The sequence below is a fragment of the Lontra canadensis genome, unplaced genomic scaffold, assembly GCF_010015895.1.
Source record: "Lontra canadensis isolate GAN:19392208 unplaced genomic scaffold, GSC_riverotter_1.0 scaffold229, whole genome shotgun sequence".
Lineage (NCBI taxonomy): Eukaryota > Metazoa > Chordata > Mammalia > Carnivora > Mustelidae > Lontra > Lontra canadensis.
In genome coordinates, this window is record NW_022631223.1 from 176,520 (window position 1) to 202,394 (window position 25,875).

At 41.9% G+C, this 25,875-nt stretch overlaps 1 protein-coding gene across 2 annotated transcripts in view; it reads left to right on the forward strand.

The window, feature by feature from the left end:
* Positions 1–25,875, forward strand: part of XPC (XPC complex subunit, DNA damage recognition and repair factor) — a 52,971-nt gene that overhangs the window by 7,061 nt on the left and 20,035 nt on the right. The window contains exons 3-7 of one of the 2 annotated variants that reach the window (XM_032849444.1): positions 8,018–8,136; positions 18,088–18,211; positions 19,175–19,259; positions 21,015–21,172; positions 21,669–21,789. In XM_032849444.1, the coding sequence (XP_032705335.1) occupies positions 8,018–8,136; positions 18,088–18,211; positions 19,175–19,259; positions 21,015–21,172; positions 21,669–21,789 (607 nt within the window). Of the gene's footprint in view, positions 1–8,017; positions 8,137–11,134; positions 11,154–18,087; positions 18,212–19,174; positions 19,260–21,014; positions 21,173–21,668; positions 21,790–25,875 lie in introns of those variants that run through there. The other variant, XM_032849445.1, reaches the window with a different exon arrangement.

Genomic DNA, 25,875 nt, shown 5'->3' on the forward strand with positions numbered 1-25,875 from the left:
TAGACTTTTCCTGAGAGTGCATGCCTCTGAGCTTCCTGCTTCCCAGTTGTCTCTTCCCACTAGTTGAATTATCAGAGAAATCCATGTACATACACATAGACCAGGATGCTGTGCTGCCGGGTAAAGCTCTGGGCCCCCCTTCCCCTCTCCATTGATAGCCAACTGCTATCAGATCCATAGTGCATGGACATTTTCACTACATTTATTCTAAGGAGAAATTTTTGTTTCTCTGGTGCTGAAAGTGGTCGGCCGCAAGAAGAATGCATGTAATTTTAGAGCTGAAGACCGACTGGTTATTTTAAATGTCTGAGCTCAAATCTTAGATGATGTTCTCACTTAATACCACAGGTCAGACATTATGAAAGCAAAAAGTAAATGTGCTCTAAGCACATTTTCTTTTTTAAGATTTTATTTATTTGACAGACAGAGATCACAAGCAGGCAGAGAGGCAGGCAGAGAGAGAGGAGAAAGCAGGCTCCCCATTGAGCAGAGAGCCCAACTCGGGGTTCGATCCCAGGACCCTGAGACCATGACCCAAGCCGAAGGCAGAGGCTTTAACCCACTGAGCCACCCAGGCACCCCTCTAAGCACATTTAAAACATTTTCTTATAAACATATCATGTATTATTAGCCCCAGGGGTACAGGTCTGTGAATTGCCAGGTTTACACACTTCACAGCACTCACCATTGCACATACCCTCCCCAATGTCCATAACCCCACCACCCTCTCCCGACCCCCCTCCACACGGCCACCCTCAGTTGTTTTGTGACAGTAAAAGTCTCTTATGGTTTGTCTCCTTCCTGATCCCATCTTGTTTCATTTATTCTTTCCCTATCCCCCAAACCCCCCACATTGCATCTTTACTTCCTCATATCAGAGAGACCACATGATAGTTGTCTTTCTCCAATTGATGTATTTCGCTCAGTTCCATCCATGTCATTGCAAATGGCAAGATTTCATTTCTTTTGATGGCTGCATAGTATTCCATTGTATATATATACCACATCTTCTTTATCCATTCATCTGTGGATGGACATCTAGATTCTTTCTATAGTTTCGCTATTGTGGACCTTGCTGCTATAAACATTTGGGTGCACATGCCCCTTCGGATCACTATGTTTGTATCTTTAGGGTAAATACCTAGTAGTGCAATTGCTGGGTCATAAGGTAGCTCTATTTTCAACTTTTTGAGGAAGCTCCATGCTGTTTTCCAGAGTGGTTGCACCAGCTTGCATTCCCACCAACAGTGTAGGAGGATTCCCCTTTCTCCGCATCCTCGCCACCATCTGTCATTTCCTGACTTGTTAATTTTAGCCATTCTGACTGGTGTGAGGTGATATCGCACTGTGGTTTTGATTTGTATTTCCCTGATGCCGAGTGATGTGGAGCACTTTTTCATGTGTCTGTTGGCCATCTGGAGGTCTTCTTTGCAGAAATGTCTGTTCATGTCCTCTGCCCATTTTTGATTGGATTATTTGTTTTTTGGGTGTTGAGTTTGCTAAGCTCTTTATAGATTTTGAATACTAGCCCTTTATCTGATATGTCATTTGCAAATATCTTCTCCCATTCTGTCAGTTGTCTTTTGGTTTTGTTAACGGTTTCCTTTGCTATGCAAAAGCTTTTGATCTTGATGAAATCCCAATAGTTCATTTTTGCCCTTCCTTCCCTTGTCCTTAGCAATGTTTATAGGAAGAAGTTGCTGCGGCTGAGGTCGAAGAGGTTGCTGCCTGTGTTCTCCTCAAGGATTTTGACAGATTCCTTTCTCACATTGAGGTCCTTCATCCATTTTGAGTCTATTTTTGTGTGTGGTGTAAGGAACTGGTCCAATTTCATTTTTTTGCATGTGGCTGTCCAATTTTCCCAACACCATTTGTTGAAGAGGCTGTTTTTTTTCCCGTGGACATTCTTTCCTGCTTTGTCGAATATTAGTCGACCATAGAGTTGAGGGTCTATTTCTGGGCTCTCTATTCTGTTCCATTGATCTATGTGTCTGTTTTTGTGTCAGTACCATACTGTCTTGATGATGACAGCTTTGTAATAGAGCTTGAAGTCCGGAATTGTGATACCACTAGCTTTGGCTTTCTTTTTCAATATTCCTTTGGCTATTCAAGGTCTTTTCTGGTTCCATATAAATTTTAGGAGTATTGGTTCCATTTCTTTGAAAAAGATGGATGGTATTTTGATAGGGATTGCATTAAATGTGTAGATTGCTTTAGGTAGCATAGACATTTTCACCATATTTGTTCTTCCAATCCATGAGCATGGAACATTTTTCCATTTCTTTGTGTCTTCCTCAGTTTCTTTCATGAGTACTTTATAGTTTTCTGAGTACAAATTCCTTGCCTCTTTGGTTAGGTTTATTCCTAGGTATCTTACGGTTTTGCATTCAATTTTAAATGGGATTGACTCCTTAATTTCTCTTTCTTCTGTCTTGTTGTTGGTGTAGAGAAATGCAACTGATTTCTGTGCATTGATTTTATATCCTGACACTTTACTGAATTCCTGTACAAGTTCTAGCAGATTTGGAGTGGAGTCTTTTGGGTTTTCCACATATAGTATCATATCATCTGCAAAGAGTTTGACTTCTTCTTTGCCAATTTGGATGCCTTTGATTTCTTTTTGTTGTCTGATTGCTGAGGCTAGGATTTCTAGTACTATGTTGAATAGCAGTGGTGATAATGGACATCCCTGCCGTATTCCTGACCTTAGCTGAAAAGCTGTCAGTTTTTCTCCATTGAGAATGATATTTGCAGTTGGTTTTTCATAGGTGGCTTTGATAATATTGAGGTATGTACCCTCTATCCCTGCACTTTGAAGAGTTTTGATCAGGAAGGGATGCTGTACTTTATCAAATGCTTTTTCAGTATCTATTGAGAGTATCATATGGTTCTTGTTCTTTCTTTTATTAATGTATTGTATCACATTGATTGATTTGCGGATGTTGAATCAACCTTGCAGCCCTGGAATAAATCCCACTTGGTTGTGGTGAATAATCCTTTGAATGTACTATTGGATCCTTTTGGCTAGTATTTTGGTGAGAATTTTTGCATCTGGATATTGGTCTGTAATTCTCTTTTTTGATGGAATCTTTATCTGGTTTTGGGATCAAGATAATGCTGGCCTCATAAAATGAGTTTGGGAGTTTTCCTTCCATTTCTATTTTTTGGAACGGTTTCAGGAGAATAGGAATTAATTCCTCTTTAAATGTTTGGTAGAATTCCCCTGGGAAGCCATCTGGCCCTGGGCTTTTGTTTGTTTGCAGATTTTTGATGATTGTTTCAATCTCCTTGCTTAGGTTTTCTATTTCTTCCTGGTTCAGTTGTGGTAGTTTATATGTCTCTAGGAATGCATCCATTTCTTCCAGGTTGTCAAAGTGTATAGTTGCTCATAATATGTTCCTGTAGTTGTTTTTATTTCTTTGGTGTTGGTTGTGATCTCTCCTCTTTCACTCATGATTTTATTAATTTGGGTCCCTTCTCTTTTTTCTTTTTGATAAGTCTGGCCAGGGGTTTATCAATCTTATTAATTCTTTCAAAGAACCAGCTCCTAGTTCTGTTGATTTGTTCTGTTGTTTTTTGGTTTCTATTTCATTGATTTCTGCTCTGATCTTTATTATTTTTCTTCTCCTTCTGGTTTAGGCTTTCTTTGTTGGTCTTTCTCCAGCTCCTTTAGGTGTAGGGCTAGGTTGTGTATTTGAGACCTTTCTTGTTTCTTGAGAAAGGCTTGTATCACTATATATTTTCCTCTCAGGACTGCCTTTGCTGTGTCCCACAGATTTTGAACCGTTGTGTTTTCATTATCATTTGTTTCCATGAATTTTTCAATTCTTCTTTAATTTCCTGGTTGACTCACTCATCATTTAGTAGGATGCTCTTTACCTCCATGTAGTTGAGTTCTTTCCAGATTTCCTCTTGTGATTGAGTTCTAGCTTCAGATCATTGTGTTCTGAAAATATGCAGGGAGTGATCCCAATCTTTTGATACCAGTTGAGACCTGATTTATGACCCAGGATGTGATCTATTCTGGAGAATGTTCCATGTGCACTAGAGAAGAATGTGTATTCTGTTGCTTTGGGATGGAATGTTCTGAATATATATCTGATGTCCATCTGGTCCAGTGTGTCATTTAAGGCCTTTATTTCCTTGTTGACCTTTTGCTGGGATGATCTGTCCATTTCAGTGAGGGCAGTGTTAAAGTCCCCTACTATTATTGTATTGTTGTTTATGTGTTTCTTTGATTTTGTTTTTAATTGGTTTATATAGTTGGCTGCTTCCATTTTAGGGGCATAGATATTTGAAATTGTTAGATCTCCTTGTTGGACAGACCCTTTGAGTATGATATAGTGTCCTTCCTCATCTCTTATTATAGTCTTTGGTTTAAAATCTAATTTATCTGATATAAGGATAGCCACCCCAGCTTTCTTTTGATGTCCATTAGCATGGTAAATCCACCCACTCACTTTAAATCTGGAGGTGTCTTTGAGTCTAAAATGAGTTTCTTGTAGGCATATTGATGGGTTTTGTTTTTTTATCCATTCTGATACCCTGTGTCTTTTGCTTGGGGCATTTAGCCCATTTACATTCAGAGTAACTATTGAGAGATGAATTTAGTGCCATTGTATTGCCTGTAAGGTGACTGTTACTGTATATTTTCTCTGTTCCTTTCTGATCTACTATTTTTAGGGTCTCTCTTTGCTTAGAGGACCCCTCTCAATATTTCCTGTAGAGCTGGTTTGGTGTTTGCAAATTCTTTCAGTTTTTCTTTGTCCTGGAAGTATTTTATCTCCCCTTCTATTTTCAATGATAGCCTAGCTGGATATAGTATTCTTGGCTGCATGTTTTTCTCGTTTAGTGCTCTGAATATATCATGCCAGTTCTTTCTGGCCTGCCAGGTCTCTGTGGATAAGTCCGCTGCCAATCTAATATTTTTACCGTTGTATGTTACAGCCTTGTCCCAGGCTGCTTTCAGGATATTCTGTTTGTTGCTAAGCCTTGTAAATTTTAGTATTAGATGACGGGGTGTGGACCTATTCTTATTGATTTTGAGGGGGGTTCTCTGTACCTCCTGGATTTTGATGCTTGTTCTCTTTGCCATATTAGGGAAATTCTCTACAATAATTCTCTCCAATATACCTTCTGCTCCCCTCTTTCTTCTTCTTCTGGAATCCCAATTATTCTAATGTTGTTTTGTCTTATGGTAATCACTTTCCTCTCGAATTCTCCCCTCATGGTCCAGTGGTTGTATCTCATTTGCTCACCTTCTTTATTCTCTGTCATTTGGTCTTCTATATCACTAATTCTTTCTTCTGCCTCATTTATCCTAACAGTAAGAGCCTCAATTTTTGATTGCACCTCATTAATAGCTTTTTTGATTTCAACTTGGTTAGATCATAGTTCTTTTATTTCTCCAGAAAGGGCTTTTATTTCTCCAGACAGGGTTTCTCTAATATCTTCCATGCCTTTTTCGAGCCCGGCTAGAACCTTGAGAATCATCATTTTGAACTCTAGATCTGACATATTACCAATGTCCATATTGATTAGGTCCCTAGCCTTCGGTACTGCCTCTTGTTCTTTTTTTTGTGGTGAGTTTTTCTGCCTTGTCATTTTGTCCAGATAAGAATATATGAAGGAGCAAATAAAATACTAAAAGGGTGACAAAGACCCCAGGAAAATGTGCTTTAACCAAATCAGAAGAGACCCCAAATCATCAGGGGGAGTAAAGGGGTAAAAAGAATTTCAGAAAAAAAAAATTAAAAAAGAAAACAAATGTAAAAAAGAAAAAATATATTTATATTAGACTGGTGACTAGAACAGGGTCACCCACTTAATTTTGGGAGTATTTTGGTCTCTTAGAAGAAACTACCTTCCAAAATTTAAAAGAATGAAAAACATATATAAGGGTAAACACAATGAAGGGTTGGAATATGACTATAAAGATGAAATTTTTTTTTTAATTTCTAAAAAAGGAATTGATAAGTTGTTTGGGAGAATAAAGAAAAAGAAAGTGGAGAGAATTTGCTCAGGCTGAAGACTAGAACAAATCCCTGTGTAGATTAAGGGTGCATTTTGATCTACTAGAAGAAGTTGTACCCCAAATTTTTTTAGAAGAAAAACCCTGTGTGTATACAAAAAATAAAGTTAGATACAATGAAGGATAAAATATGACTATAATAATGAAAGCTCAAAACAGAATTTTTTTTAACGAAAGGTATTGTTAAGATAAACTAGTTAAAAAACGTTAAAAGTGGAAAGGGCAAAAGTTTAAAAAAATTTAGCAGAAAAAAAACATAAAATTAAAAAAATTAATTAACTTTGCAAGACTAAAGAATCATGGGGAGAAAGCCATGAATTCTATGCTTTGCTTTCTCCTCCTCTGGAATTCCGCTGTTCTCCTGGTCTTGGCTGGATTTCTTGTTGATCTTCTGGGGGAGGGGCCTGTTGTAGAGATTCTCAGGTGTCTTTGCCTGAGGCGGAATTGCACCGCTCTTACCAGGGGCCAGGCTAAGTAATCCACTCGGGTTCACTTTCAGGAGCGTTTGTTCCCTGAATCCTTTGCGCTTTCTGTAGAGTTCTGGAGGACAGGAATGAAAGTGGCCGCCTCCAAATCTCCAGCCCGGAGGAGCCGAGAGCTCGGGGCCCCACTCCTCAGTGCGCCCTGGGAGAAAAGCGCTCAATCACTCCTGTCTCCCTGGGCCCCCGGTGTGCTCCGAGCTGACCCAGCCTGTGACCCAGCATCTCTGTCTCTGGCACGCAGCCCCACCTGGAGCCTGAACCCCACAGATACCTGAGCTCTTCCAGGGGGGTCTCCCCAGATCTTGTGGGGTCCCTGCTCCCAAAACAGTGGCCTGTGCCACGGATCACGATTTAAGGGAACCCCGAGCTGAGAGCTCACTCCTCGGATCCGTCTCTGTAGTCGGCTTCCCTGCTTTAATACCTGTAAGCTCTGCAACACTCAGACAGCCCCGATCCTTCTGTGACCCTGCGGAACCTGAGGCCACGCTGTCCCCATGTAGGCTTCCCCCCAGCTTAGCCTCTGGAGCGATGTCCCTCCATGGAGCAGACTTTTTAAAAGTCCTGATTTTGTGCTCCATTGCTCCGCCACTTGCCGGGAGCTGGCCCCTCCCCCCGCGGTCTATCTTCCCATCACTTTGGATTCACTTCTCCGCAGGTCCTACCTTTCAGAAAGTGGTCGATTTTCTGTTTCTAGAATTGTTGCTCTTCTTCTCTTCGATCTCCTGTTGGATTTGTAGGTGTTCGGAATGTTTTGATAAGCTGTCTAGCTGATCTCCTGCTACCTGATGTTGTCTCAGCCTGCTACTTCTCCGCCATCTTGACTCCTCTCCCCGCAAGCACATTTTATATATGAAGTTACGGAAATGGATTACATTATTAGCAACCATTGCATCTTCAGTCAGTATTCAGCTTGCTGCTTATCTGTGTTGGTACCTACTTAACTAGCTAGTTATCTGTGTTTTTGTTGTTACTTGTGACATACCTATGTATGGACACATCCCCACATGCCTTGCGGTTAGAATTCTACCAGCTTCCATTTCCTTACGTTGTAGAGGTGGGGAGAAACAGTCAGATATCTGAGTTGGCTCATGGTATGATCAGCAAATGTGAATGCCCTCTTCTTCAATGTGGTGTCCACCTGTGCATGTATAATCCATATCCCAGCTTTTACTTCTGGAACTTACAATGTTATTGTGGTTTCTTCTTACTCCTGTACCACTTCAAGGCACAGCTCTGTTTTCCCTCACACAGCTCTACGCTTTAGGTCCATTGCATGCTTTCTTTTTGGCAGCACATCTCGTATTAGACTGATGATCAGAGCTCGTCTCGAGGAGCCCTTGAGACCTTTAGTGGAGGGAATGAGGCTCAGAGCTCACCCATTATCTTTAAATAATTGCAACAGGGTCTCAATAAATAGAAGGAGTCCTTAGGATTCCATTTAGCTTAAATGTAGCATGAGGATGTGTGAGCCTTCTTCACCTTCCTTCCTGTGATCTTTACACAGGGACTTCACAAAAGGCAGCAAGAAGGCACAGCCCCCACGGAGAGAAGCTGCTGTGGACAAACGCAGCTGTGAAGGAGACAATGAGGAAGAAAGCGAAGATGATTGGGAAGAAGTTGAAGGTAAAACATTGCTGTGTGATCCTGTTTTTCCATTTGAATCTGCTTGGAGTCACATCATTTAGTTGTAGTTCTTTTGTTTCCTTGTGAAACTAAGACCAAATAAGGTTACAGTAGGGACTTGCTTTTGATGCAAAGACAAATTCATGACCAGTTTACCAAAGAAGGTTGTATATTCTCTTCCTCTTGTGGCTGTCAGTGGAGGAGATTGTGAAACAGAGAGGCAGCATTGTCTCAGAAAGCGCATGGGCTTTGAGAGTAGTGAGATCTGGGTTCAGGGCCCAGCCTTGCTACTTGTATAGCTGTGTGAACAAGTAAATCCACTCAGAAAAAATCAGAGATTTCTCACCAATAACATTGAGTAAGCATTGACAGCTCAGTGTGAGCTGTTTACAGGCTAGACTGCAGGATTGTAGCAGAGGAAGAAAGGTCAGCAAATGTAACGGGCCTAAAGCATATGTGCTCACAGTAAGTGGCAGCTAATGTTATCATCCCTGATTCCTTCTGTCTGTGCTAACTTTATCTCAGCTTTTGATTTTGAAAATGATTTTTGAAAACCTACAAAATAATGGAAAATGTAGTACCTGGACTCTTCACTTAGATTCAGTAACTTTAACATTTGCTGGAAGCGAATGTATCTTTCTCTGTAAATATGCAGCGTGGAACCATTTGAAAGTAAGTTGTAGACATCCTGGTACTTGACTTGTAAATACTTCATCAGTTCCCCTAAGCCTAAGACGTTCTCCTGCGTGATGAAATAGTTTCACACTTAAGAAAATGAAAAGCCCCTAATTGTTGCAAAAATATCCTTCATAACCATTGTTTGTTTCTAATCCAGCATCTAATCAAAGTGTGAGTTATACCTCTTTAGTCTCCTTTAGTTTAGAACAGTGTGTCCCACCCTGCACCTTTTTTTTTTTTTTTCTTTTGTGGCACTGCTGTTTTTTGAAGAGTCCTGGCCTATTCTCTTGTGGGATGTCTTTGATTTCAGTTTTGTGTGATATGCATCTCAGGGTGGTGGAAAACTTGTTTCAGTATCCCCTGGTTTCTTATAAACTGTAAGTGAAGGCTTGATCAAATTTAGGTTAAACTTTTTTGGGGGGGGGCAAGTATACTTCATAGCTTTGTATTTCATACTGCATCCATTAAGAGGCTCCTAATGTCAGTTTGCCCCACTAGTGATGCTAAGTGTGATCGTACAAGGTGGTTCTGCCAGATTGTGACAATATAAAGGTATATTTTCCCTCTGTAATTAACCATATCAGGTGATACTGTGATTCTGTGTGAATATCTTATTCTCTAGTAACTTCTTATTTAACAGTTTTTCATATGCTTTGATCTTTACTGAATCAGATTATTATATTGAGCATCACGAAATGGGACTCTCTGATTCTGTCATCTCATATGCATTTCTCAGGTGACTGTGATCTGTAAAGAGGAGCTCTCTCTTTTAAATTATATTGAGTATCACTATGGACTTAGAGATATTTTTAAAACTCACATATGTTATCAGTTATCATCATTATACTTGTTGATCTTCAGATTGTCCCAGATTTGGCTAGTGAGAGCCCCTTTAAGCCTTGTGCCTTACTGTGTCCTTCTGACATGGCCTCATTCTCAAAAACGTTTTTCTTTTTTTAATTTATTTTTTATTTTTATTAACATAAAATGTATTATTTACCCCAGGGGTACTGGTCTGCGAAGCATCAGGCTTACACATTTCATAGCACACACCATAGCACATACCCTCCCCGATGTCCATAACCCAACCACCCTTTCCCTACCCCCCTCCACCCCACAGTAATGCTCAGTTTTTTTAGTGAGATTAAGAGTCTCTTATGGTTTTTCTCCCTCCTGATCCCATCTTGTTTCATTTTTTCCTTCCCTATCCCTCATAATCCCCTCCCTGCCTCTCAAATTCCTCATATCAGAGAAATCATATGATAATTGTCTTTCTCTGATTGACTTATTGCGCTTAACATAATATCCTCTAGTTCCATCCATGTTGTTGCAAATGGCAAGATTTCATTTCTTTTGATGGCAGCATCGTATTCCATTGGAAAAAAATATATATATACACACATATACACACACTACAACTTCTTTATCCATTCATCTGTTGATGAACATATAAGTTCATTCCATAGTTTGGCTATTGTGGATGTTGCTACTATAAATGTTCGGGTGCATGTGCCTCTTTGGATCACTATGTTTGTATCTTTGGGGTAAATACCCAGTAGTGTGATTGCTGGGTCATAGGGTAGCTCTGTTTTCAACTTTTTGAGGAACCTCCATGCTGTTTTCCAGAGTGACTGCACCAGCTTGCATTCCCACCAACAGTGTAGGAGGGTTCTACTTTCTCCACATCCTCTGCTGTGAAGTGGTATCTCATTGTGGTTTTGATTTGTATTTCCCTGATGCCAAGTGATTTTGAGCACCTTTTCATGTGTCTCTTGGCTTTCTGGATGTCTTCTTTGCAGAAATAGCTGTTTGTGTCTTCTGCCCATTTCTTTTTTTTTTTTTTTTAAGATTTTATTCACCTGACAGAGATCACAAGTAGGCAGAGAGGCAGGCAGAGAGAGAGGAGGAAGCAGGCTCCCTGCTGAATAGAGAGCCTGATGTGGGGCTCGATCCCAGGACCCTGGGATCGTGACCTGAGCTGAAGGCAGAGGCTTTAACCCACTGAGCCACCCAGGCACCCCTTCTGCCCATTTCTTGACTGGGTTATTTGTTCTTTGGGTGTAGAGTTGGTAAGTTCTTTATAGATTTTGGATACTAGTCCTTTATCTGATATGTCATTTTTGAATATCTTCTCCCATTCTGTCAGTTGTCTTTTGGTTTTTTCTTTCCTTTGCTGTGCAAAAGCTTTTGATCTTGATGAAGTCCCAATAGTTCATTTTTGCCCTTCCTTCCCTTGTCCTTAGCAATGTTTCTAGGAAGAAGTTGCTGCGGCTGAGGTCGAAGAGGTTGCTGCCTGTGTTCTCCTCAAGGGTTTTGCTGGATTCCTGTCTCACATGGAGGTCCTTCATCCATTTTGAGTCTGTTTTGTGTGTGTGGTATAAGGAAATGGTCCAGTTTTCATTTTTCTGCATGTGGCTCTCCAGTTTTCTCAACACCATTAGTTGAGGGGACTTTTTTCCATTGGACGTTCTTTACTGCTTTGTTGAAGATTAGTTAACCATGGAGTTGAGAGTCTATTTCTCCATCTATGTGTCTGTTTTTGTGCCAGTACCATACTGTCTTGATGATGACAGCTTTGTAATAGAGCTTGAAGTCCGGAATTGTGACATCGCCAACCTTGGCTTTCTTTTTCAACATTCCTCTGGCTATTATGGACTAGCCATATTTCATATATATATAAATGGGTTCATTGCATATTCCATATATATGTATATATGTACGGCGTATATATATATATATATGAGTGAATATATAAATATATATATATGGTATATACATATATATGTATATATGGAATATGCATGGAACCCATTTCTGGTTCCATATAAATTTTAGGATTATTTGTTCCACTTCTTTGAAAACATTTGATGGTATTTTGATAGGGATTGCATTAGATGTGGTGATTGCTTTAGGTAGCATAGACATTTTCATAATATTTGTTCTTCCAGTCCATGAGGTTGGAATGTTTTTCCATTTCTTTGTGTCTTCCTCAATTTCTTTCATGAGTACTTTATAGTTTTCTGAGTACGGATTCTTTGCCTCTTTGGTTAGGTTTATTCCTAACTGTCATATGGTTTTGGGTACAGTTATAAATGGGATCGAATCCTTAATTTGTCCTGTCTGCTGTTGGTGTATAGAAATGCAACTGATTTTTGTGCATTGATTTTATGTCCTGACACTACTGAATTCCTGTATGAGTTCTAGCAATTTGGAGTGGAGTCTTTTGGGTTTTCCACAAAAAGTATCATATCATCTGTAAAGAGTGAATAACTTCTTCATTGCCATTTCAGATGCATTTTATTTTTTTTTGTTATCTGATAGCTGTTTGTTGTTTGTTGTTTGATTGTTGTTTGCTGTCTGTTGTCTGATTACTAGGACTTCTAGTACTATTTGAATAGCAGTAGTGATAGTGGACAGCCCTAAGGTCGTGTTCCTGACCTTAGAGGAAAAGCTCTCAGTTTTTTCCCCATTGAGGATGATATTCACTGTGGGTTTTTCATAAATGGCTCTGATGATATCGAAGTATGTACCCTCTATCTGTACACTTTGAGGAGTTTTGATGAAGAAAGGATGCTGTACTTTGTCAGATGCTTTTTCACCATCTATTGAGAGTATCATATGGTTCTTGTTCTTTCTTTTAATAATGCATTGTATCATACTGATTGATTCGTGGGTGTTGAACCACCGTTGCAGCCCAGGAATAAATCCCACTTGGTCGTGGTGAATAATCCTTTGAATGTACTGTTGGATCCTATTGGCTAGTATTTTGGTGAGAATTTTTGCTACTGTGTTCATCAAGGATATTGGTCTGTGATTCTCCATTTTGATGGGGTCTTTGTCTGGTTTTGGGATCAAGGTAACGCTGGCCTCATAAAATGAGTTTGGAAGTTTTCCTTCTGTTTCTGATTTTTGGAACAGTTTCAGGAGAATAGACGTTAATTCTTCTTTAAATGTTTGGTGGAATTCCCCTGGGAAGTCATCTGGCCCTGGGCTCTTGATTGTTGGGAGATTATTAATGACTGCTTCAATCTCCTTACTGGTTATGGGTCTGTTCAGGTTTTCTACTTCTTCCTGGTTCAGTTGTGGTAGTTTATATGTCTCTAGGAATGCATCCATTTCTTCCAGGTTGTCAAATTTGCTGGTGTATAGTTGCTCATAATATGTTCCTGTAATTGTTTTTATTTCTTTGGTGTTGGTTGTGATCTCTCCTCTTTCACTCATGATTTTATTAATTTGGGTCCCTTCTCTTTTTTCTTTTTGATAAGTCTGGCCAGGGGTTTATCAATCTTATTAATTCTTTCAGAGAACCAGCTCCTAGTTTGTTTGATTTGTTCTAGTATACTTTTGGTTTCTATTTCATTGATTTCTGCTCTGATTATTATTTCTCTTCTCCCACTGGGTTTAGGCTTTCTTTGCTGTTCTTTCTCCAGCTCCTTTAGGTGTAGGGTTAGGTTGTGTAGTTGAGATTTTCTTGTTTCTTGAGAAAGGCTTATACTGCTGTATACTTTCAGGACCGCCTTTGCTGTGTCTCAAAGATTTTGAACAGTTGTGTTTTCATTTTCATTTGTTTCCATGACTTTTTAAAATTCTTCTTTAATTTCCTGGTTGACTCACTCATCGTTTCGTAGGATGCTCTTTAGCCTCCATGTAGTTGAGTTCTTTCCAACTTCCCTCTTGTGGTTGAGTTCTAGTTTCAGAGCACTGTGGTCTGAAAATATGCAGGGAGTGATCCCTGTCTTTCGGTACCGGTTGAGACCTGATTTGTGACCCAGGATGTGATCTCTCCTGGAGAATGTTCCATATGCACTAGAGAAGAATGTGTATTCTCTTGCTTTGGGATGGAATGTTCTGAATATATCTGTGTGGTTCATCAGGTCCAGTGTGTCATTTAAAGGCTTTATTTCTTTGTTGATCTTTTGCTTAGATGATCTGTCCATTTCGGTGAGGGGGGTGTTAAAATCCCCTACTATTATTGTATTGTTGTCGATGTGTTTTTTTGATTTTGTTTTTAATTGATTTATATAGTTGGCTGCTCCCATGTTAGGGGCATAGATATTTGAGATTGCTAGATCTTCTTGTTGGACAGACCGTTTGCGTATGATATAGTGTCTTTTCTCAGCTCTTATTTATAGTCTTTGGCTTAAAATCTAATTTATCTGATATAAGGATTGCCACCCCAGCTTTCTTTTGATGTCCATTAGCATGGTGAATTGTTTTCCACTCCCTCACTTTAAATCTGGAGGTGTCTTTGGGTCTAAAATGAGTTTCTTGTAAACAGTGTATCAATAGGTCTTGTTTGTTTTATCCATTCCGATACCGTGTGTCTTTTGCTTGGGGCATTTAGCCCATTTATATTCAGGGTAACTACTGAAAGATACGAATTTAGTGCCACTGTATGGCCTGTAAGGTGACTGTTACTGTATGTTATCTCTGTTCCTTTCTGGTCTGTTATTTTAGCCTTTCTCTTTGCTTAGAGAACCCCTCAATATTTCTTTTAGGGCTGGTTTGGTGTTTGCAAATTCTTTTAATTTTTGTTTGAAGCTTTTTATCTCTCCTTCTATTTTCAGTGACAGCCTAGCTGGATATAGTACTCTTGGCTCCATATTTTTCTTGTTTAGTGCTCTGAATATATCATGGCAGTCCTTTCTGGCCTCCAGGTCTCTGTGGATAAGTCGCTGCCAATCTAATATTTCTATCATTGTAGGTTACAGACCTCTTGTCCCTAGCTGCTTCCTGGATTTTCTTCTTGCCACTGAGACTTGTAAGTTTTACTGTTAGATTATGGGGTGTTGATCTATTTTTATTGATTTTGAGGGGTGTTCTCTGTGCCTCCAGGATTTTGATGCTTGTTCCCTTTGCCATATTAGGGAAATTCTCTACTATAATTTGCGCCCATATACCTTCTGCCCCACTCTCTCTTTCTTCTTCTTCTGGGATCCCAATTATTCTAATATTGTTTCATCTTATGGTATCACTTACCTCTCGATTTCTCCCCTTGCGGCCCAGTAGTTGTTTCTCTTTTTCTCAGCGTCTTTATTCTCCATCATTTGGTCTTTTACATCACTAGTTCTCTCTTCTACCTAATTTATTCTAGCAGTAAGAGCCTCCATTTTTTATTGTACCTCATTAATAGCTTTTTTGATTTCAGTTTGGTTAGATTTTAGTTCTTTTATTCCTCCAGAAAGGGATTCTTTAATATATTCCATGCTTTTTTCGAGCCCAGCTAGCACCTTGATAATCATCATTCTGAACTCTGGTTGTGACAACTTACTAATGTCTGTATTGATTAGGTCCCTAGCTGTTGGTACTGCCTCTTGTTCTTTTTTTGTGGTGAGTTCTCTGCCTTGTCATTTTATCTAGATAAGAATAGGTGAATGAGTTAACAAAATACTAAACATGTGGCAAAGACCTCAGAAAAATAGACACTAACCAATTTGGAAGAGACCTGAAACTGGGGGGAGAAGAATGGGGAGAATTTATTAGACTGGTGAATAGAACAGAGCCACCCACTTGATTTTGGTTGTATTCTGGTCTTTTAGAAGAAACTACCTCCCAAAATTTTAAAGAAAGAAAAACTTACATATATACATAAAAAGGGTAAATGCGATGAAAGGATGGAATATGAATGTAAAGATGAAAATTAAAAAAGATTCTAGAAAAGAAATGTTAAGTTGGTTTGAAAAAGGAAAAGTCAAAAAAAGAGGGGAGAATGTGATTAGGTTGGAGACAAGAACAAAGCCATGTGCTAGATTTATGGTATATTTTGATTTGTTAGAAGAAATTGTATCCCAAAATTTTAAAGAAAAAGAGCCTATAGTATACAAAAAATAAGGTTAAATATGAAGAGATAAAATATGACTATAACAATGGAGATTTAAAGATTTTTTTAAAAAGGTATCGATAAGATAAAATAGTTAAAAAATGTTAAAAAGGGAAGAGGAAAAGTTAAGAAAATAGAATAAGAAAAAATAAAATTACAAAAATTTACCTTTGAAAGACTAAAGAATCATGGGGAAAAAGCCACGAATTCTGTGTTTTGCTTTCCCCTAGCTCTGGAGTTCTGCGGTTCTCATTGATCAGTGAATGTGGTCTTGGCTGGATGTTCTTGCTGATCTTCTGGGGGAGGTGCCTGTTGCCGTAATTCTCAAATCTCTTTGCCTGTGGTGGAATTGCACCACACTTGCCAGGGGCCAGGCTAAGCAATCTGCTTGGGTTCACTTTTGGTAGCTTTTGTTCCCTGAATACTTTCCATACAGCTTTGAAGGATGGGAATGAGGATGGCAGCCTCCCAGTCTCCAGCCCAGAGGAGCTGAGAGCTCGGGTCCCCATTCCTCAGTGTGCCCAGAGAAAAGCATTCAATCCTTCCTGTCTCCCTGGTCTCCGGCTGCACTCCACGCTCACCCAGCCTGTGACTGAGCATTTCTATTTTGGTACACGGCCCTGTTTGGATTCTCCAAACCCAGCAGATTCCTGCTCTGCATTCCCGTGCTGCTCCTGGAGGAAGGAGGGAGTCTCTCCAGATCTGCTACTTGTGGGGTCCCTGCTGGAAGAGCATTGATCTGACTGTGCCATGGATCACAGTTTAAGTTAACCGTGAGCTGAGAGCCCACTCCTTGGTCTGTCTCTGTAGCCGGTTTCCCCTTTCTAATACCTGGGAGCTCTGCCACACTCAGACACCCCCAGTCTTTCTGTGAGCCCACGGGTTCTGAAACCACACTGTCCCCGCCAGGGCTCCACCCCCTGCTTAGCCTCTGAAGCGATGTCCCTCAGTGGAGCAGACTTCTTAAAGTTCCGATTTTGTGCTGCTTCACCACTTGCCAGGAGCCAGCCCGTTCCCCTGGGGTCTGTCTTCCCATTGCTTCGGATTTACTTTTCCCACACATCCTGCCTTCTGGGAAGTGGTTGATTTTCTGTTCCTGGAATCGCTGCTCTTCTTCTCTTCTATCTCTTGTTGAGTTTGTAGGTGTTCAGAATGGTTTGATAACTATCTAGCTGAACTGCTAGGACCTAATGATATTTCAGTCTCCTACTGCTCCGCGGTCTTGCTTCCTCTGGACCTCAAAAACGTTTTTGAGAACGTTTTTGTTCTCTGGCACAAGAAGATGTTCCAGGCCCATCCTATATTCTTCTTGCTCCAGACCTATGACCAGCTTTTGTTTCTCCAGCAAGCCCTTGCTCATTTTATCAGTGACTGACATGTAGAAACCAAATCTTGGCATTAGGTGTGTTCATTGCCGCCAGTGTGGTGTCTCCGCTTCTGGGCCCGGAGCATCTTTGACAGGGCCTTTGCTAACAAAGTTCACAGATCCAGTTCAGCGAATTCAGTTTACTTCAGCTAGCATTTATAAGCGATATAGAGGATAAAGAGATAAAAAGGATGTATTCCTTACCATTACAAGATTGCGATTGGGGCTGCAAGACCCCTAAATCATGCCTGTATATGATGCAAATTGTGATATGCATTATTGTAGTAGGAAGAATAGGTAATTATTCTTCTTTGTTGTTGTTTTTGTCTCTTGGAGAAAGACTAAGTCTCCACTAAAACACACACGTTAACATCAGATCTTTAATATCAGAGGTCTGAATTCAAGTCAGTATTTCTGTGCCTCAGTTCCCTCCTCTAAGGGCTGTTTCTCTGTGTTGTTTGAATTAAATGAGAAATAAATGTGAAACAACTCAGTCTGTGGCATTTTTGAGATACTGAAAGCATTGCAGGAGTAGGGGTCTTCTACATTTCATCTGTTCTTTAAGCCTCTCAGAACCTCCATTTTGTTTAGTATGATAGCGATCATAATAATTATTATTATTACAGATTTTTTTTAAAGATTTTATTTATTTATTTGTCAGAGAGAGAGAGAGAGAAAGAGAGTGAGCACAGGCAGATAGAGTGGCAGGCAGAGGCAGAGCGAGAAGCAGGCTCCCTGCTGAGCAAGGAGCCTGATGTGGGACTCGATCCCAGGACTCGAGGATCATGACCTGAGCTGAAGGCAGCCGCTTAACCAACTGAGCCACCCAGGCGTCCCTATTATTACAGATTTTTAAAACATATTTTATTTATTTTGAGAGAGAGAGAGAGAGGAAGAGAGCAGTTGGGGGAGGCAGCGGGAGAGGAAGAGAGAATCTCAAGCAGACTCCACACTGAGCATGGAGCCTAGTGCAGGGCTCGATGCCACAACCCTGAGATCATGAGCTGAAACCAAGAGATAGCCACTTAACCGACTGAGCCACCAGGTTCCCTTATTATTACTGATTTTAAAAAATTATTGTTGATAGAACTTGGTGAGCCTGTGCCAGGTGACATGGGAGAAAACGCAGCTTTCTCTGAATCTGTTCTGCCGGTGGAACCAGTGGAGATAGAGATTGAAACACCCCAACAGGCTAAAGCAAGGGAAAGAAGGTAAGATTAGGCCCTTCTCTCTAGGTTCCTGTCACACATATTGAGCAAGAGTTGACACTTAATGAAAGGTTTTGAGAAACACAGGAGACCGGGGCTGAGTACCAGTGTGGTTAGCAGGCTTAGGTGAGAGAGCCCTGCGTTTACCTTGAGGCCTTGAACAAGAATCCTGGTTTGTTTTATGGCTGTGGCAGGACATGGGAAGAGGAAACTTGAACATCTGGTGTATGCTGAGGACTCTGCAGGTTGTCCCTTGTTTTACTTAAACTTGAAGATAGTGTGTGAATGAAGATGTGGAGGCTCAGAGATGTAACATTTTAGGAGTCACTCAGCTAGGAAGCAGTTGAGCCAAGAATCAAATCCCTCTCCTGCCAACTCGACACTCATGCTTTCACATTACATCACACTGCACGATTTAAGGCAGTGCCCCACTGTGGTAGGGAGCGCCCATTCCATCCCAGGATTCCCAGGACTGCTGACTCTGCTGGCGGCTTGGGAATGTGAACACAACGCCTGGTGGTCAGTTGGCGAATGAGTCCCACTCTGTGATGGGTACATCATTAGGCATGAAGGAGGAGGGCAGATGCCTGGATGCAGGCATGAAAGGTTTCACAGCACCATAGAAATGTGTGTACACCAATTTAGCCCGGAAGTACTGGTGCAAAGGAGGGAGTCAGTAGTCGGGAGGTCAGTCAGGCAGGGAAGACTCTTTGGGGGATGTGCGCCTCAAAGCACGTGCATGAGGCGTGATGGGTGGAGAGTGTCCTGAGCCAAGGTGTGCAGGTGAGAAGGAGCAGAAAAGTCTGTGGAAAATAGCCAGCTTGCAGATGTGTCTGAGTAGCACGGCCTTGTATAGGAGAACCAGGAGAGCGAGTCACAAGCCATGATGTGTGACTGGGGGGCTGGGGTCAGGGCCCAGGGGTCAGTGTCCCACTTCATTCTTGGATTTTTCAATATGCATGGCAGTGAAAGGATAAAAGTGGAGTTTGAGACCTATCTTCGGAGGATGATGAAACGTTTCAGTAAAGAAGTCCATGAGGACACGCACAAGGTAAGGAAGGGTGGGAGGCAAAGGGACAGGGTCCTCTGTGTCATGGCAGGGTGGTGTGGTACACACAGCTTTGGTTCTCAGTCAAGCCTGGTTTTATTTGGCTCTTCTACTCACTCTGTGACCTTGGCCAGTTTCTTTGTCTCCCTGAGCGGTTTCCTCATCTTTGAGGTGCGGTGTGATAAGTGCCTGCCTTGGAGGTGGGTTGTGGGGATGGAGCAAATATGACATGCAAAGTCCGTAGCACAGACCCGGCACGTAGGAGGGCCGGACCCATGGGCAATCTCCCTCTATCCCTTCTTCCACCTGTCTCATAACCTCCATTCTTTTTTTTTTTTTTTTAAGATTTATTTATTTATTTGACAGACAAGAGATCACAAGTAGGCAGAGAGGCAGGCAGAGAGAGAGGAGGATGCAGGCTCTCTGCTGAGCAGAGAGCCCGATGCGGGGCTTGATCCCAGGACCCTGGGATCATGACCTGAGCCGAAGGCAGAGGCTTTAACCCACTGAGCCACCCAGGCACCCCTCGTAACCTCCATTCTTACCACAGCTGAAGAGACGTGTATTTGACTTCAGCCAGCAGTTAGTGAACCACATTATAGACCTAGCAAGGTACTTGGCATTGTGGGGATGGAGACTTGTAGAAAGCTTATTTCCTAACATTAAGGAATGTCTGTTCTCACAGATGGAACAAGACAGATGTCAAAACAGGAAATTAAAGGCTCAGAATGAGGAAAGGGAACGGTGTGGGTTGAGTGGCTGAGGAAGGTGGCTTTCTTTAAGAGAGAGGCCACTGGGGAGAGGTGGGAGCACAGAAGCTGGGGAGGCTGCCTGTGACAAGTTCAGAGGGCCCTCTAGTTCTCTGTGTATCTGTATAATGGAGGGTGCATGCATTGGTGGCCCGTGAAAGTGAGGGAAGGGCACTCAGCTTTCCCTCGGATGGGCAGTAAGCGGCCAGAGTGGGAAGAGCTGACAGGGCTGGAAGAGACAGTACGTCTACAGCAGCCGCAGAGATCTGGGAGTGAGATGAGCTCAGAGCAAGGACAGTGAGGAGATGAGACACCCACCTCCCTGAGGCCTTGAGGAGCACGTGAGATAGCTGTGCTGCTTGTACCTTTTGGAAGAGATGGAAGGAAGGGAAGAGTTCATATGACTCTAAGATGGGAAGCTTAAGTGAGGGGAGAAGAATGGAGCCGTTGACTGAAATGGGGAAGTCAGAGGTGGGGAAGGAGGCAGACGGTTCTGAAGGGAAAAGGATGTAAGGTGGAGGAGGTGGTGAGGAGTCACGTGATCATCTCCGGAGGTTGGGGAGCGGTTGGAGCTTGGGAGCAGGGCCAACTGGCTTTGGGGTCTGTAGCAGAAGTGGCTGGGTCCTGGCACCCAGGGAAGGGCAGAGAACCCTGTGGTGAACCCGCGCCATCCGCCAGCTTGGACAGCTACTGGCGCTTGCACAGTCTCTCCCTTCTTATCCCTGTCTCACTTTTCCTCCCGATGTTTTTGGAGCAAATCCTAAACGGCAAGGCCTCTTAAGATATAGAAGTTCATATGCTGTAGTTTTGAGATTTGGTTATTTTGTCGAGGGAATAAGTATCTAGGGAGAGCACAGGGTGAAAGATAAGGTCTTGGGAAATGGCTAATGTTGGGATTTTTACTTTCTTGTGTATAGAAATAATAAATAATTCCTGCCCACAAAATATCTCTCAGTTTGGCAGCAGAAAACCCTCTAGTTCTCAGCCTACCATCTTCCCCTTTTCCCAGGTTCACCTGCTATGCCTGCTGGCAAATGGTTTCTATCGAAGTAATATCTGCAGCCAGCCAGATCTACTTGCTGTCAGCCTGTCCATCATCCCAGCTCGTTTTACCAGAGTGCCACCTCAGGACGTGGATGCCTGCTACCTGTCAAACCTGGTGAAATGGTATGCCCTCTGGCCCGTCCTGCAGAGCCCTAGTGTAGGACTTGTGTCTCTAAGAGGTTGGGGGCAGGGCAGTTCCACAGACTTCCCTGAGGGGATCCCTTATGCTGGGCCTTGAGTGCACAGCCCTGAAGATAGACACACGTCAGGCACATTCTCTGCCCTGGAAGAGCTCGCAGCCTGGCTGAGGAGACAGGTGCACCCCAGGTAATCAGGTTAGTGTGAGGAGTGCTTTAGAAGAGATCTGCTGGGTCCTTTAGGTGCATGGAGCACCTAAGCATGGTCCTTTAGGTGCACCTCCCAAAGACGTGTGACCGCTGCTGGGGTCTTGAGTGGAGCCGGGATCAGCCACACAGACTGGGAAGATGAGAGCAGAGGCAAGCAGGGCTCCCGATTCCCTCTTGAGACTCTCCCATCTGATTTTCTTGGTTATAAAAGGATAGCAAGTGTTCCTCTTGGCCCTGATCCGTGACATGGGGAATGTCTGGTTTCTCTCCAGGTTCGTTGGTACATTTACAGTGAATGCAGACCTCTCAACCAATGAGCGAGATGATCTGCAGACGACATTGGAAAGGAGGTTTGCTATTTACTCTGCACGGGATGATGAAGAGTTGGTACATGTAAGTGATTCCTCCTGGCATGGTTTCTTGTTTTTTTGTTCTTTTTTTTTAATTTCTTTTCAGTGTACCAGAATTCTTTGGTTATGCACCATACCCAGTGCTCCATGCAATACGTGCCCTCCATTATACCCACCACCAGGCTCACCCAACTTCCCACCCTCGCCCCTTCAAAACCCTCAGATTGTTTTTCAGAGTCCATAGTCTCTCATGGTTCATCTCCCCCTCCAGTTTCCCTCAACTCGTTTCTCCTCTCCATCTCAAAGATTCTATTTATTTGTTTGACAGAGAGATCACAAATAGGCAGAGCAGTAGACAGAGACGGAGGGGAAGTGGGCTCCCTGCTGAGCAGAGAGCCTGATGTAGGGCTCAATCCCAGGACCCTGAGATCATGATCTGAGCTGAAGGCAGAGGCTTAACCCACTGAGCCACCCAGGTGCCCTGGCACATTTTTTTAGTGCTAGGAGCTAATGGCCATGGCAGTCATGTGCCAGATACCATTCCAGAGTTTCCCATGTTCTTCCTTATTCAGGCCTTGTAAAATAAAAAATACATTTAGACGCTCAAGGAGGCCAAAGAACTTTCTCAGGGTCATTCTGCTGGTAAGCAACTAGAGTCAGGTTTGGGACCAGTATATGGGTGTAAAGCCTGCACTCTTTCAGTTGCTTGGTGTTCTGGGGTTGTAAACACTTACTTTTTGGTAGGTGCCCTAGCCTTGTTTCCCTTAACTATTCAAAAATTATGTTCAGAAGTCCATAGGAAATGTTTTTTCAAACCTTGTCTGCTGAAATCCATCAGGAAGCATTTCCCTACCTTCTGATTTAAGAAATTATATTGGCTGGCAGTGGTGCAGTCAGGAGGGTTCTGTCTACCAAAAATAGAGGTAGAAATACGGCTTTATTTCTGGAAGGTTCCTGTTCATTACATATGTTTTCTGTTTGTTTAGGGAAGGAGACCAGGCTTCTTGGATCTTAAAAGCCCAAACAACTGGCATCTTTACCTCTCTTCTGATTCACTTTAAAAAAGTCTAAGATGGGGCACCTGGGTGGCTCAGAGGGTTGAGCCTCTGTCTTTGGCTCAGGTCATGGTCTCAGGGTCCTGGGATCGAGCCCCGCATTGGGCTCTCTGCTTGGCGGGAAGCCTGCTTCCTTCTCCCTCTCTGCCTGCCTCTCTGCCTGCTTGTGATCTCTCTCTGTCAAATAAATAAATAAAATATTAAAAAATAAAAAGTCTAAGATATAGCCAGTGATGATGCTGTAATACCACCATCCAGGGAAAAGCATTAATATTTGAGTATTATCCTCCAAAACTTGGTTCCTGTGTGTATTTCCAAATTATTTTACCCCCTAAGAGGCTACCGTATGCCCATTAAATAATTACTCCCCATTCTACTCCCTCCTCTCTCTCCCTCAAGCACCGCAGCCACAATCTGCTTTCTGTCCCTAATGGATTTATGTATTCTGGATGTTTTATGTGGAAGAAGTATCCTATGTGACCTTTTGTGTCTGACTTCTTTCACTAAGTATAGCTTTTTCAAGGTTTAGAACTTAGATAAAGTTGTAGTTTATGTTAGCCCTTTGTTCCTTTTCATGGCTGAATACTATTTTATTGTATGAATAGACCACATTTTGTGTATTCGTCAGTTGATGGACGTTTAGGTTGTTTTCCCCTCTTGGCAGTTGTAAGGAGTACTACCATAAACGTGTATGTACTTGAGTACTTGTTTTCGATTCTCTGGGTATATACCTGGGAGTAAAGCTACTGGGTCATTTTATGTTTAACTTCTGAATAATTGTCAAACTTTTCCACGGCGGCTGCCGCATTTTACATTCCCACCAGCAACATACAAGGGTTCCACTGTCTCCAGATCTTTCTAACACTTGTATTTTCCTTTTTTATATTTTATTCTAGCCATCCTAATAGGTGGGAAGTGCTGGCTCATTGTGGATTGGATTTACATTTCCCTGGCGACTCATGATGTTACCGTCTTCTGTGCTTGTTAGCCATTTATATATCTTCTCAAGAGAAATGCCTGTTCAAATCAAAATGCCTGTTCAAATCCTATGCCCATTTTTTGGTTGGGTTCTTCATCTTTTTGTTGTTCAGTTGTGAGGGTTCTTTCTATATTCAAGATGCTAATCCACTCTCAGATACATGCAAATATCTTCTATTCTGGAGGTTGTCTTTTCCCTTTCTGGAGCAAGTCTGTTGAGCCACAAAAGTTTTAATTTTGATGAAGTCTGCTTTTTCTATTTTTTTAATTCCTTATACTTTTGGTGCCATATCTAAGAATCTAGTGTCAAATCTGATTTTCCCCCTTATGTTTTCTTCTAAGAGTTTTACAGTTTCAGCTCTAACATCCATTTTGAGTCTTTCATCCATTTTGCGTTAATGTTTATATATGATGTGAGGCCGGTGTTTGACTCCCTCGTTTTTGCATGTGAATATCCAGTTGTCCCAGCCCCATTGGCTGAGGAGACTGTTCTTCCAGTTGTTTATTGTGTTATCTTCACTACTGGTTGAAGACAAGTGTTTCAGCGGGGATTGCATGGCCTTGGTACCCATGTCAAAAAGCAGTTGGCTCTTGGTGTCTAGCTTACTTCTGATGGCCTTTAGCCATCATGACTCCTTTGTCTCCTCCATTCTGACAGTTTCTGGGTCTTCCCTCATCCTTCCTGCCTTGACACTTTTCAGAGTACCGCTTCGGAATTTTGTAGAGTGTCCTTCAATTTGGGTTTCTCTGTTATTTTCTCATTCTCCCCCCAACATGGAACTCCAGAATAAATACGCAAAAATTATTATTTTTTTCGCTATGACACAGTGTCTCAAAATACGCCCTCCGGTTTCTGGCCTTCTCAGTGAGGCGTTACAATGACTCAGGAGACACTGATGTCTGCCTGGAAGATCTTGCTCAGATGCTTTATCGCTTGCCATTTTGGAGGTTCATTCTTATGAGAAGACTCCCCTCCTTACAGGGTAGCAGAATTTTTAGAACTGCAGCCTCTGGTGGAAAGACTTGTTTATGGGGAAAAATTGTAAACGGAATAGGCTTTGGAGATCTGGTGATAATGATGTTTTGTACCTTTTCTTCTCAACGTGATACGTCATTTAATTCTTTTATTTTATTTATTTTTTCTCACCATAGCATGTACCCTCTCCGATGCACATAACCCAGTCACCCCAACCCTCCCATTCCCCTTCCATCCAGCAACTCTCAGTTTGTTTCCTGAGATTAAGAGTCTCTTATTGTCTTCCTCTCTGTTTTTATCTTGTTTCATTTTTTCATCCCTTCCCCTATGATGCTCTGTCTTGTTTCTCAGATTCCTCATATCAGTGAAATCATATGATAATTATCTTTCTCTGATTGACTTATTTCGCTTAGCATAATACCGTCTAGTTCCTTCCATGTCATTGCAAATGGCAAGATTTCTTTTTTTTGGTGGCTGCATAGTATTCCATTGTATATATATATCACATCTTCTTTATCCATTCATCTGTTGATGGACATCTAGGTTCTTTCCATAGTTTGGCTATTGTGGACATTGCTGCTAGACATTCAGGTGCACGTTCCCCTTTGGATCACTGCCTTTGTATCTTTAGGGTAGATACCCAGTAGTGCAATTGCTGGGTCGTAGGGTAGCTCTATTTTCAACTTTTTGAGGAACCTCCATACTGTTTTCCAGAGAGGCTGGACCAGCTTGCATTCCCACCAACAGTGTAGGAGGGTTCCCCTTTCTCTGCATCCTCGCCAACTCCTGTCATTTCTTCACTGGTTAATTTTAGCCATTCTGACTGGTGTGAGGTGGTATCTCACTGTGGTTTTGATTTGTATTTCCCTGATGCTGAGTGATGTGGAGCAGTTTTTCATGTGTCTGTTGGCCATTTGGATGTTTTCTTTGCAGACATGTCTATTCATGTTTTCTGCCCATTTCTTGACTGGATTATTTGTTCTTTGGGTGTTGAGTTTGATAAGTTCTTTGTAGATTTCTGGGTGCTAGCCCTTTATCTGATACATCGTTTGCAAATATCTTCTCCCATTCTGTCAGTTGTCTTTTGGTTTTGTTGACTGTTCCCTTTGCTGTGCAAAAG